General features: G+C 42.3%; 1 protein-coding gene across 3 annotated transcripts in view; it reads right to left on the reverse strand.

Annotated features, from left to right (window-relative positions):
* The window catches only part of STX17 (syntaxin 17), a 51,993-nt gene extending 36,242 nt beyond the window's left edge, over window positions 1-15,751 (reverse strand). Inside the window, exons 1-4 of one of the 3 annotated variants that reach the window (XM_080940020.1) lie at window positions 15,618-15,723; window positions 11,527-11,570; window positions 9,133-9,313; window positions 1,041-1,106 (exon numbers count right to left, since the gene is read on the reverse strand). In XM_080940020.1, the coding sequence (XP_080796146.1) occupies window positions 1,041-1,106; window positions 9,133-9,255 (189 nt within the window). In that variant the 5' untranslated portion in view covers window positions 9,256-9,313; window positions 11,527-11,570; window positions 15,618-15,723. The other 2 variants (XM_080940019.1, XM_080940018.1) reach the window with 2 other exon arrangements.
* Between the last annotated feature and the right edge of the window lie 1,420 nt (window positions 15,752-17,171).

The following is a 17,171-nucleotide window of genomic DNA, read 5'->3' on the forward strand; positions in this document are numbered from 1 at the left end:
ACAAAAAGCAAAGGCCGGATTTCACTACTTGACTTACAGAAAATAATGTCCTTATAACAAACTATTGAGACATGAGAACTAACTGAACCACAGACTGTGTATGCAGTGAAAGAGGAGAAGGAGATCAAAGTGAGAGTCACAGCTCTACCTACATGGGAGACAGGCCGACAGGCCTCAGTGGAGTCTTCCTGTAGGTCTTGAGGACAGAGTCGTGGTGTTCTGTCTCTCACTGTGCTATACTTGAAGAACAGTGACTGTACAGTTTAAGACTGTACAGCACACATTTGGAGGTCAAAGGACAACTAGCTGGGGTTAGTTCCCTGTCTTCCGTGTTGGTCCTGGGCTGAAACTCGGCTCTCAGACTTGGTGGCAAATGCCTTTACTGGTAAACCACCTCACTGGCCCTGAAAATACTACTGGAAAAAGCTAGTTTCAAATCATTAGAATTATTTAAAACAAGTTTCAAAGAATATGGGTAATACATTTCATAGATAAAATTCTGTATCTCTCAAATTACAGATGTTGGTGTCTTACAAACACATCAGCATAACATACATGAAGAGCATATATAGTACATGTGAAAAACTTTCACCCTTCAAAGCAATTTTTTAAAAAGTTATAAGTACAAGTAGCACTGTCAGCAAATTAAATACAAGAAAGTGCATTGACTGTGAAAATGAAAGTTAATCTACGATTCCTGAAGAAAATTATGTACCTCGAAATATGACTCAGCAGTCCCTGGTGAACAGTAACAAAACACAATGGAGGATCAGCTAAGAAGGGGCAGCTGAGCACCCTACCCCACAACCAAAAGTCCTAAAAGCTTGAGCAAGTGTGACACCACAGGCTGACCACATGAGATGGAGCCCAAACATGGGTGCAATAAAAATCCTGACAGGCACGTAACAGGAAAGGACTTGGTCTGCACTTGGGTCTCACCTCACACATTTTACAATGAACACTTTAGACACAGGCCTGTCATCCGCATTATGTTAGCACGTGTTCTCGAGCCCCGCTGACTCAGCACACAGCAGCCTTACCTGGACGGTGCGTCCCGCATTGATGTGCTCTTCATGCAGTTTGTCCCAAAGTCCGCACCGCTGGTACTAAAGAAGAGAGAAAAAGAATGAAATGCGGAAAGCGCTCACTTTTCTATCACAAGACCATGTCCAGTTCCCAACATACCAGGGAGGAAAAACAGTGATATTTGTAATGACAGTTAACTTTCTGAAATCATTCAATATTACATTTTAAATATTTAGAAACAAGAATAAAAATAACAAATATCAGACCTCACTATCCATTTTTTTTTCTTTTGGTAAAATAATGTTTTTGCCTACCTACAAATTCTGCGGGAATGGACAATGTAGAGAATGCGGATATAAAGGAAGCTGGAGGATAAACAGTGTTCCTTACACATCCTCATGTATGCAGAGTTTTAAGTGTTTGCTAATAGTGACATTAAATGTTAAGAACTAAGGTCAGAATTTTTAAAAAAAATCAATAAACCCCAAAAGCAGGCAGAAAGAAAAAAGATGCTTGAGTGACAGAAGTCTCCAGTAAACAACACAGCCAGAGAACAATGGCAGGGCACAGAGAAGAGACAGCTCAACCAGAACTCCCACCCAGGGAAGCAAAGGAATGTGTGCTCACATCCACAGCAGCTGCCAGCGGCTGTCACTAATGCACAGACACTGTGAGAGATGCTGACTCTCCACAGAGGAAGGACAGGACGGAAAATGGCAAGTACTCAAACACCAACTTGGTGTTTCTAAACTCTCAGGCTGCAGGATGGTTCAGCAGGTGGTGCCAGTCCTAACTACTGGATTTCCATCTCCAGGACTAACTCCCAACTCCTGTAAGTTGTCCTCCGACCTCTGTATGTCAACATGGTACACGTGCCTGCACATTTGTGTACACATGCACATGAGTGCACACGCACACACACTCACACACACACACTCACACACACACACACACACACACACACACACACGTGTATTCTGAACCATGAACTAAAATGTAATCTACACAGATCATATCATACTTTGTGGTGAAGGACACTCTCTGAGACTAGAAAGAAATTAATGGAAAATCAATGGAAAAAGGTAACAAAGAAAGAGAGAAAGAAACTTCTTCACAAGTGCCATGACTGAAAAATCTATAGAGAGCTAAACAGTATGAGCAGATGGGCCAGGGACTGAGGGTCACATAAAGTGATAAGAACTTACATAGTGAAGATAGTATCAACTCCAAGGTATACATAAAAGTAACTGCCTCACCTTGACTACCAAAGATTAAAAATACAAAAACACCAACATGAAAGACAACAAGAATGCTGTAAATCTAATATACTTGAAATATTGATGGGCAGTACCTATACTAAAGGCTTGGGTAGGCTAATTAATTCATTAATCATATATTCCACTGCTGAGTATCTCCCTTGTACATGAAAACACACACACACACACACACACACACACACACACACACGCGCGTGTGTGTGTGTGTGTGTGTGTGTGTACATGTCAGGAGGTGTGACTGCATGTGCCCAAGTGTGTAGAGTCCAGAGATTAACATCTGTTACTGTGGTGGGCTATATGTACCTCAGATATTCTCTACTTTATTCATGTCATCAAGGTCTTGAGCTAACCTGGAGCCTGCTGACTCAGCTGGTCCTGCTAGCCTGCTTGCCCTGGTGTGGGGCTCGTTTACATAACTTGCTACAACTGGAGTCATCTGAGAGGAGGGAATTTCAACTGAAAAACAAGGCTTTTGTATGATCATAAGATCAGACTGTATGAAAACCTATAGAGCATTTTCATAGTGATTGATGTGCGAGGGCCCACGCATTGCTACCCCGGGGCTGGTGATCCTGAGTATTTAAAGGAAGCAGGTAGAGTCACCCAGTAAGTAGCACACCTCCATGGCCTCTGCCTCAGCTCCTGATTCTAGCTTCCTGCCTAACTTCTTCAGTGATGGGACTGTGATCCAAAAGTGTAAGACAGATAGAATAAACCCTTTCCTCCTACTTGCTTTCGGTCATGGTGTTAATCACAGAAGTAGGAACCCCAACTAAAACTCGCTGGAGAGCCCATCTCTGCCTCTGCAAGTTTTGAGCTTACAAGCAGACCACAGTACCTGCTTAGCTTCTACTAGATTCTGGAGACCCAGACTCCAGTCCTCACGCTTGTTTGGCAAGCACTTTATACTGAGCTAACTCTCCAGTCCCAGCACCTAATATCTTACTCCTCACAATTATTATTTCACCATCATAATTGTTTGGAAACACAGATATTTATTTGCAGCTTTGCTCCAAATAGTCAAAACATGGGCATTAAATATATCAACACCAAGGTCTTCTGCACAGTGCTGTGTCAAAATGCTGTGTTTATATCTGAGGTGACGGCATCAGTCAGGGTATACTCCACAGGAGTACCTGAGCTGGGGTCAGAACAAAAAGACAAAGCTTGAATGGCGGCAGATTGTACCGTACAAGCCAGTGCAGATGTCAGATGGAAAGGAAAGCTATTCAGTGCCTTTCTACCTCCTTTACCTGCTTTATAGGAGATTCAGCTTCAAATAGGAAAGTGCTAAGAAATCATCAGCAGGAAATAAAACTGGGAATGAAGGGACATGCCTACAATCGCAGCTAACCAGTCTGCTGAGACAGGAGGATTACTGACATCCAAAAGCCTAGGACCAGTTTGGACAACATAGGGAGATACTATCTCAACAACAGGGTTAGGGACACAGCTCACAGCTGCAGTGCTTGCCTGGCATCCAAGAGGTTCTGTGTTCTAATTAGGAAGGAAGGAAGGAACAAAGGAAGGAAGGAAGGAAGGAACGAAGGAAGGAAGGAAGCCAAGAAAAAATAAACCTACTAACTTCAAATGAGCTCAAATCAACAGGCACAAGAAAATGACAACTGAGTAAACCAAGAAACCTTGCAAATACTTCTGTGTATTTATGAAGAACTGGAGATATTCCTAATATTTGCAAATGTTGACCTAATTTTCACAAAGAATATATATATTTAAAAGACCTGGGCTATAAATATTAATGTAAATCTTTGGAGAAGTGTTTGCTAAATTAGTAGAGAGATGGTGTGAGACCTTGGGAACTGGAGACCCTGTCCCATTTCTGTCCAGCATTCTCACTGATAATTTCAGAACAAAGAGCACATACGTATCAGGTTCACAGTGACTTAGGAGGAGGAAGAGTTAGCACAGATGAGAGATCACTGCTGCTCCTGGTGAGAATTACGACAGTGGACGTGCGAGGCCCTGCCCTGGAGCTGAGAAGAGCAACTGTAACAGCGCTATCTGGCTCACAGCAATCACGGGAGCAGCAAGAGGTCTTCTGAGGTGACTGATCTGCTCTCGTGAACTTCATGCCCTTCCAGAAATGCAAGTACATGTATGTAAGACACATGTACCAACATAGCAACCTCCACGTATGCAGCTGATCCACCTACAACATGGAATGCAGTGTGACAGTGCAGACCTGTAATCCCAGCACTGGGGAACTAGGAAAGGGAGGTGGGGGGGGGGTCAAGGCCAGCTGGAGCTTACGTAGTGAAACCTTGTCTCAAAAAGCAAAACATGGCGCTGGTGAAGTGGTTCAGAAGGTAATGGTACTTGGACCTAAGCCCAAGACTGAGTTTAATGCCAGAAGCCACACCACAGAAGGAAGAGAAAGGACTCCAAAGGTTGTTCTGTCATCTCCACATCCACACCGTGACATGTGTGTCCACATGCATGCACATAAATAATGAACATAAAAACTAGAAGACAAAACGTCACTGATACTCGGCCTAAAAAGCTGCTATAAGACAAAGTGTTCCAACACATGGAAACCTGTAACATAATTCTCAGCAAAGAGAAGCGGTGGCCTTTGCTACTGCTGCCACGATTCACCCACATACCAAAGCTGTAGAGACGATTACCATCTCAACGGCATTACCTCTTAATACAGTGAATTACAAAATAAAATCATTTATACTGCTATTGCTTACTATTCAAGTTTAGGTGAAATTAGGATGACATATTATGAAAAGCTATTATTCCAAATATTGGTAGGGATTGGTGGGAAGTAGGTGAGTGAAAAACACTAGAAGAAGCAACTGTTACCTCTGTAGTCTAGTCAAGTCTGGGCCACTGACTAGCATCTCTAAACTGCTGGCTTTTACAGGAGATGGTCTCTGTCTATCTGCACAACAGGACAGGCAGGTAAATTAAGGCAACACCACCACATTATTATGCTTTGGGTTGCAAAATACAGAAACACGAACTTTAAAATGGCTCCAACAACAAACACAGATAGCAGCCAAGTGGCAGTAGTCACAGGGTGTGGAGGTTATCCCAACATGGCTCAGTACAGACACTGCAAGGTTACCCCGTGCCTAGGTGCTGCTTTCTAGGACCACTTCCAATAAGGTCCTGGACTGTACCTAATCCTGCAGAGTTGGCTATGATCTCGGCACAACAGGAAGACACAGCCAGACCACTGGAAGAAATGGGAATGTTTCCTTCTATGTATATCTTTTTTAAATAGGAAAATATTTCTGGAAGTTTCCAAATTTCTATCAGCCTTTTGATCAAGGCTCACTAGCCATAACTGTCAGATATTCCTATAGCTCCTTGGTAACCAGACATGGACAAGAACTAAATGATCACAATCACCACATCCAGTGTCATTCCCCATCATCTGAGTTTGGTAAAGAAGGCAGTCACAGCATGGGGAGGGTCCATTGTGATGACAGACTCAGACTAACAAACCAATGCAAACAAACACATAAACAGCGTGTCAGCTTGATTCTTCCCTCTGGCACTGCTGGGTTCAGGCTGCGTACTGACCGTCTGGTCCTTGTCACCTGTTCCACACACAGTCACATGCTGCCAAGGATCATCCTTGGATTATTTCCTATCTTGTGTCTTTAACTGAACTGCAAACTTCTTAAGAATTGGAAATCTATTTTTGCATATTATTCAATGCAAACAATCAGAGAAACAGCAAACACCAAGCTAATAATTATTTCCTGTAATAAACAATCTTGTTTCTCATTAGACCTAGCAGACTGAACACAAACATTCATCTCTGCTCAAAAAAATCTCAGGAAAGTACAATAAAGAACGTGAGGAAGTAAAAATTCACAGGATCAATGAGAACACACCGAAGACACCCACAGACAAGAACGTCTATGCAAACCTCGGCAGCTGGGAAGAATATAGACACTGCAGTGGATTCAGCAAACCAGCAAGAGAGACAATGTTGGGCAGCAGAGTGGCCGGGAGGGGAGAGGCACCTGTGCTCCAGAAAGGCTGGACAGCCAGAGCTGCTAGGCACAGGTGCCTCGCTGAAGTTTGATAAGGAGAAGCAGATGGGTGGAGGCTGCAGGCAGTTACCACATTACATCCCCACATGCCCCATGACCATGGAAGGTAGCCTTCTCTGCGAGGCCAACGAGAGAAGCTGGGGATCTTGGACTCCAAACCTAACAAGGGCAAAGATGAGATGGTACACCCCAAGCAGCCTGGACCAGGAATCCCTCAGTCCTCTCTGTCATCTTCCTCTTCACTTGCCTTCTCATAGGTCAGATGGATGGTAATAATGTGTAGTACACCCAGCCCCCTTGACCCCACTTCATCCCTACTGCATCACCTCTGATAAAACAACGCCAACAGGTAGGATGGAGTTAAAACACAGATGTTAAATCTGTAAACAGGGTTGTGTCAAGACACTGTTTAAATATGAGGTGATGACATTACAACATTACAGAGCACACCCACAGGAAGAACCAGAGCTGGGGGTTTTGAACAAAGAACAAAGCATAAGTGGAGGCAAATGATGGGGTGCATGTCATTAGCAGATGTAAGACAGAAAGTAAAATTATTCAGCGCCATATTTCCTCTACCTTCTTTACTGAGGAATTCACCTTCAAAATGAAAAGGCCCTAATAAGATCATTAGGAGGAAGATGAAGCTGGGTGTGAGGGGCATGCCTGCAGGTAATGGACAGCTTCCATCACATGAGAGATGAGAGGGAGGCAAACCTAAGGCAAACAAACTCCCCCTCATCTGATAAGCCATTCAGGGGGTTTCTGCCACTCTCATCTTAGCCATAAACTAGTTCATATCAACCCTGTGTACATCCCACACAGTACTTTCTCTTTAGATCCCAACAATATGGAACAAAGGCAACTGTGTTCCAAGTTGGCTGCCCTGCAGTTCCTGCTCACTGTGCTACACTATGACACCAGAAGGCTTCCAACGTCAGCATCATATGCTAGAAACACTTGTCATGTGCACAAGGTCCCCTGCGGGGCCCATGCACGTGGCCCAGGTGTCCTCGGCACACTGCTCTCTTTGTTTTCACTGCTGCAGACTCACTCTGCTAAAGGCTTACCTTCAGTTTCCCTCCAGTCTGGCTTTCTTCTTTTAAATTCATATCGGATGACTGATGGCCCGAGTAATAAATGTTTTATCTTTCTACACCTTTTCCTTAAGAAGAATATGCCTGTTTGGAAGTAAGACACGTAGGACACCTGGAGCCTGAGTTTCGTTCTGCACTCTTCTGAGCAGAGTGAGTGCTGCAGTTTGGGGTGTGCTCCATACCACAGCACAGCCACCAAAACGCATCATTCAAGCCTGTGCACAGAAAGGGAGCCTTCTAGCCAACTAGAACCCTGCAGACAGTGAAGGGGTCACAGATATTTAAAGAAAAAAGCATAAATCAATATGAGCCACTTTCTTGACTTTAGATATTATCATCTATTTGTCCATTATAATTATCTGATCATGTCTAAAGGTTTCATATTAAGCAAAGACACTGAAAGAAACATGTTCAGGTAGAGCAGGATCAATGGCACTAAGTCAGGGTAACTCTCGTACTACGCCTGGTACAGCTAATCAGTCACCAACGCACCCAACCCTCATCTTGGCTGTGGGTACTCCCACACTGACAACAGGCATTTCCGCACAAAGTAAGAAAGATGTGTTAAATGTCCAAGGTAAAGTCGGACAATAAAGGGGGGTGGCTCTAACAGTCCACAGTCCTCTTGTTTCTACCTTTCAGTTTCAGTTCATCTACCTGATTCCTATCTGTACACAGAAGCAGAAGTGTGTACTTTGAGTTGCTCAACTCGAGGTAAATGGTTTGATAAGCTGTGTCTCTCTGTCCCATTAGGCAAAGCAGGAGAGCTTTCACTTTCTTCCAGGCCAAGAATAAGCAGTTTACCAGACAATTCCTTCTGTATCCTGACAAGCTGCAGCCATCACTGACACTCCATAGTAAAGAAGAATCAGGGATGGAAAAGTATTAATCCTGAGTTCTAGAAAAACCCTCAGACAGACTGAGGACATCTTAGAAAGTAAATTTTCTGTTTGTTAAAAGCACTTAAATAATAGAAAAATCAGTAAAAGAAAAACTTTGGTATTTTTAGTGAGTTCAGATTATATTGGAACGCTTAATAACCCCATCATCCACCCTAACCCTGAAATAAAAATAAAGAAGTGGAGGTACACACAGCTCTGTGCTGCAAGCAGAACACAGCCCACCTTTCCTCGTCAGAGCTCAGTTCTCAGCAAACCTGAGGCTGAGGTGAACATCACAGGCCCATATCACACCCTGGCCAGGGCAGGGCCTCTAGGCAGTTCATCTACCTTGGCAGTACCTCTCGATTTGGGGCCTCTGTCAAAGAGAAGCAGTGAAGAAGGAGATCCCCTCACATCACACAACTGTTTACATCTTTTACATGCACACTTGAGGAGGATAGAAGTTCTTGATAGGCACAAGTTCAAAACATTTGCCATGGGGCGAATGAGATTAAGGCAGGTCCATTAGCCACAGCACCCCACTTCACACTACAGGGCACCATCAAACACTTGGATTTAATTACTAAGTAAGACCTCTACATGCAAATTAAAAAGGCATAAACTCTATTCCTAGCTCCTTTCCTCAACATAATAAATGGAATATATGAGAATTACATTTATAGAACTTCAAGACCAGTTGACAAGTAACGCCACTGTTGGAGGTGTCTCGGAAAGGCCTCCTCTGTTAGCTGAAATGCAGACGGCAAGAAAGAATCCACACAGGCACCTGCTTCTATAGTAGAAACGGAACACTCACCTTCTCGATGTTTATCTGGTGCTTTTTTAACCTCTCCAGGTCTGTCGGGATCACTGTCTTAGTGAATTTCTGTATAGCTGGTTCAAGCCTACGTAACTTCACCTTTTCTTCATCTTCAGACATCCTGAAGCCTGCTGTCCCACTTCCTCTTGCAGCAGCTTTCTTCCGTCACACAGAATCACTTAAAAGGGAACATTGGAGAACACATTTACATTTACAACAGAGTCCATTCTTTTACAAGTAAACAAATTCAGGGCTGGAGAGAGAGATATAAGAACACTGGCTGCTCTTCCAGGACCCAGGCTTGGTTCCCAGCACCTGCATGATGACTTGCAACCATCAGTCACTCTAGTTCCGGAGGACCTGACACCGTTTTCTGACCTTTCTAGAACTGTATATACATATGATGCATAGACATACATGTCAGTAGAACTTAGATACATAAAATAGAATTTTAAAATGTAAAAGGCAACAAACATATAATTATACTTTATTCTAAATACACAGAAACACAAAACTGAGCTTGAATAGTTTTGTTTCTCTATGAAATAATAGATATTAAAATATCTCTTCATGAGGAGCATCTAGTCAGTCATTCTTGAATATTTTTCAAATAGTGTTCTTTTTTTTTTTTTTTTTTTTTGCACAGGCAGGGTGGGAACTATGTAACTTGAGGCTGGCCTGGAAACCTGACTCTACCTCCCAAGCTTACTCTAGAATGTTCAGAAAATATGTATAAATGGGGCTTACAAGATGGCTCAGTGTGCAAAAGAGCTTACCACCAAGTCTAAAGACCTGAGTTCAATATCTGGGACCCACATAGTAGAAGGAAAGAACACACAAACACACACACACACACATACACAGTGAGAGAGAATACAATTAAAAGCTTTAAAAATACAAAAATGAACATAATAAAATAAAACCATCAATGACCTACTCAACCTGCAGTATACATTTCCTCTACGTTTTGTGGCGATTTCCTGAGGTCTTTTATAATGTGCAATATGTGTGTAAACACTGTTAAAAATGAGGATGATTTCCTGGTATGTTTGGGCACAGGATAGCCATCTTTTATTTAAAAAAAAAAAAAACAACTTCCAAATAGCAAACCCAAAGGAAAAAAAATTCCCTCTTAACATTTTTGTTTGTATCAAACTTACTTCCAATGTCATCACAATGTAATTGTGTAACTAAATACTTCAAGTACACTGCACAATACAGAACTCCTCTCATGGAAGGCCCTTATCTCCTCTTCTTGAACAAGGTGATTGGCAGTGTCTACTAAATAACCAGCAATAGACCTCCAATAAGAACTATATTTACAAAGCCAGGAGGTGGGTCAGTGGGTAAAGATGCTTGCTGCCAAGACACAGCCTGAGTTTGATCCACAGGTCCTGCATGGGAGAGAATTGACTCCCACAAGTCTCCCTCTGACCTCCACATGCACACCATAGCACATACTTTATACACACAAATAAATAAGTATATTTAAAAAATCAAAGAACCAGATTCTCTTCAGATGTATAAAGATGTTGCTCTGTGTCACCAGGATTCTATAGCTATACCAAAAGTCCCAGTTTATGCTTTTGGGGACAGGACAGAAGAGGGAGGAGCTGGAAGTGAGCGTGCTCTAAAACCCTACACTGGATTTAACTAGAGACATTTCACTTACATCAACTTTATAAGTTTACACTTACAACAGATCTTATATAAATATGTGCTTCTCTGTTTAACCAAGCTTGAACACCATCAAATTATATCATGCCTGATGTCACCCCTTACCCCATAGTTAAAAAACAATAGTAAATTGAACATATAATTCTGTTGGATTGTAGCCTTGTAAAGATACACCTTCATGCATCAACTCTGTGAGACTCTCTTTAGGACTTATTGTTTTCAGAGTCTCAAAGAGACCTAAAGTCCCCAAACATTAAGAGCTGCTTTAAATAACGTTGTTTTTCTCCTTTCTTTCACAGTTGGAAAATCTTGAAACAACTGGCTATAAAAACTGCTTTCATTACCCACTGCCTAAGAACTTGATTCTTATGCCTAATACAAGCTCTCAGGAAAAGTTCCCAGGTACCAAGAGCAGAGGTAAAACTGGACCACAGAGCAGACATAAACTAGAGATACATGGATAAAGTGCAGGAAATAGGCTCAGACTGCAGCAGGAAATAGCAACAGGACCAGAGGTGAGAAAGTGATCCAAAAAAAGTCTCATCTTAAATCTACAAAGACATAAACAAAGGAACAAACTTTCAAAAGGACATAAAGGAGTAGGTTTTTTCTTTTCATTCCAATTAAAATGATGCTATGAAAGACTTAACATAAGGAAAATTAAAACTTTCTAAACCAAAAACCTGAAAAGATAAAGTGGGTAATAAGTCATACCTAGCTGGAGAGGACTCGGAACTCAGACAATGGCAAGATGAAGACTGTAAGCAAGAAGATAAAGAACATAAACTCACAAGCTCAGTACCAAATAGAAAAGAATACAAAAAACAACCAAAAGAAAGTATTCAAAGAAAATATGCTGAAAATTAAAGGCAGAAGATCTCAAGTTTAAAAAGTACATAAATCCTGCTAGCATAAATAAAAACAAACTTACCTAAGCACATGATAAAAAAAACTCAGAGCATCAAGGACAAAGAAAAAGATCTTAAAAGAGCAAACCAGAGATAACAGATAAATTAAAACAACAAAAGCAGCCAACTTTTCATTAAAGCAATATATCAAAAGATAGGAATGTCTTCAAAGTACTAGGGAGCTGGTGCATACCTAGGCGAGTTATCATCTGTGGTGAAGTCAAAATAATTATTTTCAGACATGTAAGGCTCAGTTTAACAAACTCCTCATTAAAAGAACTACTAAAAGGAGAAGGAGAGAGGGAGGGGAGGAAGGAGGAAGGGGGAGAGGGAGAGAGAGCAAGCTAGAGGAGTCAGAGAAATAGAGGGAGAGAGACAGAGAGAGATGGGAAAAGGAGTGTGTGTGTGTGTGTGTGTGTGTGTGTGTGTGTGTGTGTGTGTGTGTAGAAAAAGAAAGCGGGAGATGGGGAGAGACAGAGGGAAAGGAAGTGTGTGTGTGTGTGAGACAGAGAGAGAGAAAGAGAGAGAGAGAGAGGGAGAGGGAGAGGGAGACGGAGAGGGAGAGGGAGAGGGAGAGGGAGAGGGAATGTGTGAGTTTGTGTGTGAGACACACAGACAGAGAGAGAGTGAATACACATTTCTTTTTGTACTTCGCAGAATCCTTAGACTGTTAAGGTGTCTGGTAGGTAATGTAGCCACTAAACATTTATTGAATTCATTTTCTCCCCTTCAAAACACAAAACATTGCAAAGGATTATGAAAAACATTATAACAATGAAGAAAATAAAAGGATAAAATGAAAATAATAACCGATTTGCTAGATTGAATGGCTGGCTGACTGAGTGGATTTATTTTGAATAACATGACTGACTAGGTATACAGAAAATGTTAACATGTAAACATTTTATTACACATACTTTTAGTACCATAGTATTACACTGTATATGTTCTATATTAGCTGATCCTAACTTTCCATTATTATAAACTACATTCTGATTATTTTCCTCATACATAAATCCAAACTGCCTCCCATGACTACTTAGAATAGACAGCTAAAAATAGAAATATTAAGCAGATAAACTTAAAGTTTTAAAAATATACTCGTTACCAAATAAGGCATAAGGTTCTTCCTATTTACATTCTATCAGAAGCACTTTTCCATATTCCATCCAGTGACTGGTTTGATGAGTAGGAGGAAAATGGTGTCCTAGGAGACTTCTAGTTCACAGTTCCTTTCTAACTAGAATTATTTTTTTTCTATAATTTTTTACAGAATTATAATATGTATAGATCTGAGTGCATAATATTCTAATTATTGCAGGCATCATGTTACCATAACAAAATATCATCTACCATGCCATCAAATAATAAAATAGCTCATATTTATTATGTTAAAGAAAGATCCCTGTTCATTGTTAAAGTGCTACAGAAGTGTTTGAATACTGACTGAATGTATATTCCATCTTTCTTATTTTTTAGTCATAAAGTTAGAACATGTTACATGTTTAAAAAGATAATGAGCTTACATCTGTAAAAATGTTCAAAAATATACACAATTCCTAAGTTCTCAAACTTCCGCGAAGTTATTATATTATTTTAATAATTTCAAAAACCATAAAATATTTGTGATGAGATTTATTATCATGGTGTAGTTATATTTGCATTGTCAAAATCCATGGACCTATACACATCAAAGAGAAAATGCTACTTCGTGCAACTTTAAAAACACCAAGATATAAGAGAAATAAGACCACATGGGGAAGAAAGCAAGTAAAGAACAGGGCATAAGAACAGGGCATGGTAGTTTAGCTGATCTTTGTAAAGCTGAAGGTAAAAACCGATCTGCTGTGTGTTTCTCTATTTCTGACATCCTGGAATGACTTTCTGCCTATACCAGGACTGAACAGATAAGGAAACATTTTCCAAAAAATGAGTCAGTTCTCAGAGAACAAGCTGGATGGCCCAGGTAGTGTAAAGATAGAGATACCAGTCTGCACTTTGATTCTTAACCATGTACAAAGAGATACAGAAATCAATGTTGATCTTACATACATGGATGCGTATATGCACGTGTGGCTGTCTTTTGTGGGGCTCCGAGTGCAATGGCACCCTAGTAGCAGTGAGCACCCCTAGACCACAGGTGTTAGTATCTAATACCACTCTGAAAGGCAGAGAGAGGGCAGCAAGCTGTAGGTGAGGGAAGGAGACCAGGAGAGAAGGGGTTAATTCTGGGATTGGTGCAGAAGTCACAGAGGTACAGAAAATAATGACAACACAAGACCTCCTAATAGCCAAAGTGAGAACAATCTGATATATGAAGTACATAATAACAGTAAAATAACCATACGAGGCTTTGTTTTTTGATTTTTCTAAGACAGGCTTTCCCTGTGTATCCCCGGCTGTCCTGAAATTTGTAGAGCAGGCTGGCCTTGAACTCAGATAACCACTGGCCTCGGCCTCCCAAGTGCTAGGATTAAGGGTGTGTGTCACCAGTACCCAGCAATCATTGGAATTTATGTTGACACAAAGAACTGAATACAGATAAAGAAGAGAAACAGAAAGCTCATCCTTAGAGAAGAATTCAGTAAGGGACGGAGGAAAACTGAAGGTCGACACTAACTGGAGTACTGATTGCTAAGGAGAATCCCCCAAATACCAAATGTATCACAGTTGTGTCAACACACAAGCAGTAGGTCCCATCTGGAGGTTCCATGGAAGCGCAAAGTGAAAAGGGTACCGTATACCTTGTGGTACTGACAGATGTGCAACACAATCTAGTCACGAGCAACTATAGACAAACTCCTACCTGAAGGCACTACCAACATTCCTGACTCTTCAAAAGCATCAAAGTCACGATACTGTTATGGATTGGAAAAGGTAATGGCGCAAGGTCGATAAAAAGTTAAGGCTGTTTATTAGATCCCATTGTAGAATACAGAAGGGCTCTAATAAAAAGAATGGAATCACGAAGAGAGCCAGTTAGTATAATATTAAACTCTTGCTCTCTGTGACTGTACTTTGTATGGTATGCAGAACACTAACCCAAGGGTGCCGTATTGTACGAGTTTTCTTTCTTTTTTTGTCTTTTCAAGACAGGGTTTCTGTGTAGTCCTGGTAGTCCTGGAATTCAGTATGAAGACTAGGCTAACCTTGAACCCAAGAGATTTCCCTGCCTCCGCCTCCTAAATGCTGGAATTAAAGGTGTGGACCACCAAGGCCTCCTGCAATTTATGCGACTTTTCAATAGTTGTAAACTACTCCCAAGTTTTTGTTTGGTGTTCGTGCATGTGTAAGAATTGCTGTTTCATGGCTGAAAGAACATTTTGAAGTCTTTAAAAGTCAGGACTGCAGTCATTTTCCAAGCACACCTACTTGCAGTGAGTGAGAGGTGTCACGTGCTTTATACAAACTTGATCTCCTGGTACTCGCGACTAAAATGATGTGGGTGGCATGATACTAGGGTTCCACAAAAAGTGCCCAAATGTGAAGTAGATGACTCGAGAGTTGTTTAAAAGTGAAAAAGCCCCTTTCCTAGAAAAATGTCCCAAGTAGCTGACAACACTATCCCTCAAAGAAATGCATCCCCTCGGGCATGTGGGTGGTACATGGAGTATTAAGTGCTGGCTCGCCCCCAGCAGCGGCCTCTCCGCGTCCTGCCTAGGCACCGGCGTCGCGTCGTCCCTCACAGAGTCACCGGGGCGCACCCGGGACACACCGACGACCCCAGCGGCGCGGCTGGCCCGGGGACCCTGGGCCCGGAGCGCCTCTTCAAAGCGACCCCGGAGGGCACCGCGCCACGGGGCCTCGGCCTCCCCGCTCCCGCAGGGACAGCTACTCCCAAAGTGAAACCAGGGAGGCTTGGCCACTTCTGGTCGCTGCCCCGGCGCTCACACTGACCCGAAGCCGGGCTCGGTGGCCGGCGCCTCTCCCGTGCGTCCACAGCCCGGCCCGCGTTGCCACATCGCAGCCCAGCGCCCCCGAGGCAACAGCCCGTCAACCCCTTACCTCCCGCCTAGGCGCTCGAGGCCGTCGGTACACACTGCGCAGGCGCGGGGGGCGGGGCGTCTCTAAGGGGCGGGAGTAGATGACCCCGCCCCCTCGTTCCAGTGGGCGTTTACATTTGGATAACCCTCTACGTGTTTCTGTTTTCCCGCGCGTTGTGTTCCTTGAATTTTGTTTGCGAGGACGGCCTCGAGCCCCTAGCTCTTTAGATGTGTGAAAACTGAAGCTCAAAACAGTGTGCCATCCTCATCTCCCTTCCGCTCCGCCCCCCAAAGCCCCTGAGTGACAGGCTAGGGGGCGTCTGAATGGCCATGTGAACAAATGAAGGCAGGGGTGAACTTTTTTGTCCAGAGCTGCAGTGCTTTGGGCGTCTGTCCTTATTAAAATGATAGCTGGTCGCTTTGAGGCTCAGCACAGATACGAAGTGACTCATTCCAGCTCAGCCCGTTTGTGACAGAGCTGTACTCACAGCTGGTTTTCCTAATTTCCTTCTCAAGTCATTCCAGTTGGACCAGCTGCTGCAAGAACAAGCTTTGAAGTATGTGCAGGTCACTGGCCCTCCTCTCTGAATGTTCTGACCTCGAGACCTAGCCAACTAAAAAAATATATATGGCTATTCAGGTCTTTGCTTAGAATTGATCTTCTGCTAGTGTAGTTTTCAACAGTCTTAAGAATATTCCTGTTAGCGCTAAGGAAATTTCTTAAGATCTGCGGGTGGGATGGAAAGAGAGGGAGAATTTTGGCCCGCAAATCAGGGGCTTAAGAAAGTCTTGAACGGTGATTTTTAAAATAAAGCCCACTACGAATTAAGCTATTTGGATTTTCTTTGTGATATATTGGATGCTACTGTTTATGGTACCCTTAGTTCATAAAATGAGGTATAAGTATCAAATGTTCATCCCGAGGAGAAAAATTAAGCTACTAGATAATACCATAGGATTTTTTTTTTTTTTTTTTTTTTTTGCCAGAGAGAGTCAGTTAAACAAGAGAAACAGAACGGTTTCATTGGTAAAGAGCCTGCCGAACAGGATTGAAGACCTGAGTTTGGACCCCCAGCACCAACATAGAAAGCCAAGTTCTGCTGCAAATGTTTATAATAAAGAAAAGGATCCATGAGCGAGTTTGACAGCTGATCTTGTTGAATTGGTGAGCCTCAGGTTCATTGGAAGATGATGTGCTCCCCCCCCCACACACACACATGGGGGGAGATATCGGTTATACAAGAAGTTTTGAATTAAAGATAATTGGTGTTAAGTTCTGAAAAAGTTCCACAGGGAGCTGCGGCGTTCTAGGATTGACTTTGACCTTCCAGGTGGGTATATGATGTTTGCTGGAACCTAGGTGTGTCATGTGGAAAGACAAAGATATTTAATCTAACAGTTTGACCAGCTACACTTATAATCTACAATATCTAATTGAATCTTTCAATATTTAGACATAAGGAGTGTG

Source organism: Micromys minutus, assembly GCF_963924665.1.
Source record: "Micromys minutus genome assembly, chromosome: 28".
NCBI classification, from domain to species: domain Eukaryota; kingdom Metazoa; phylum Chordata; class Mammalia; order Rodentia; family Muridae; genus Micromys; species Micromys minutus.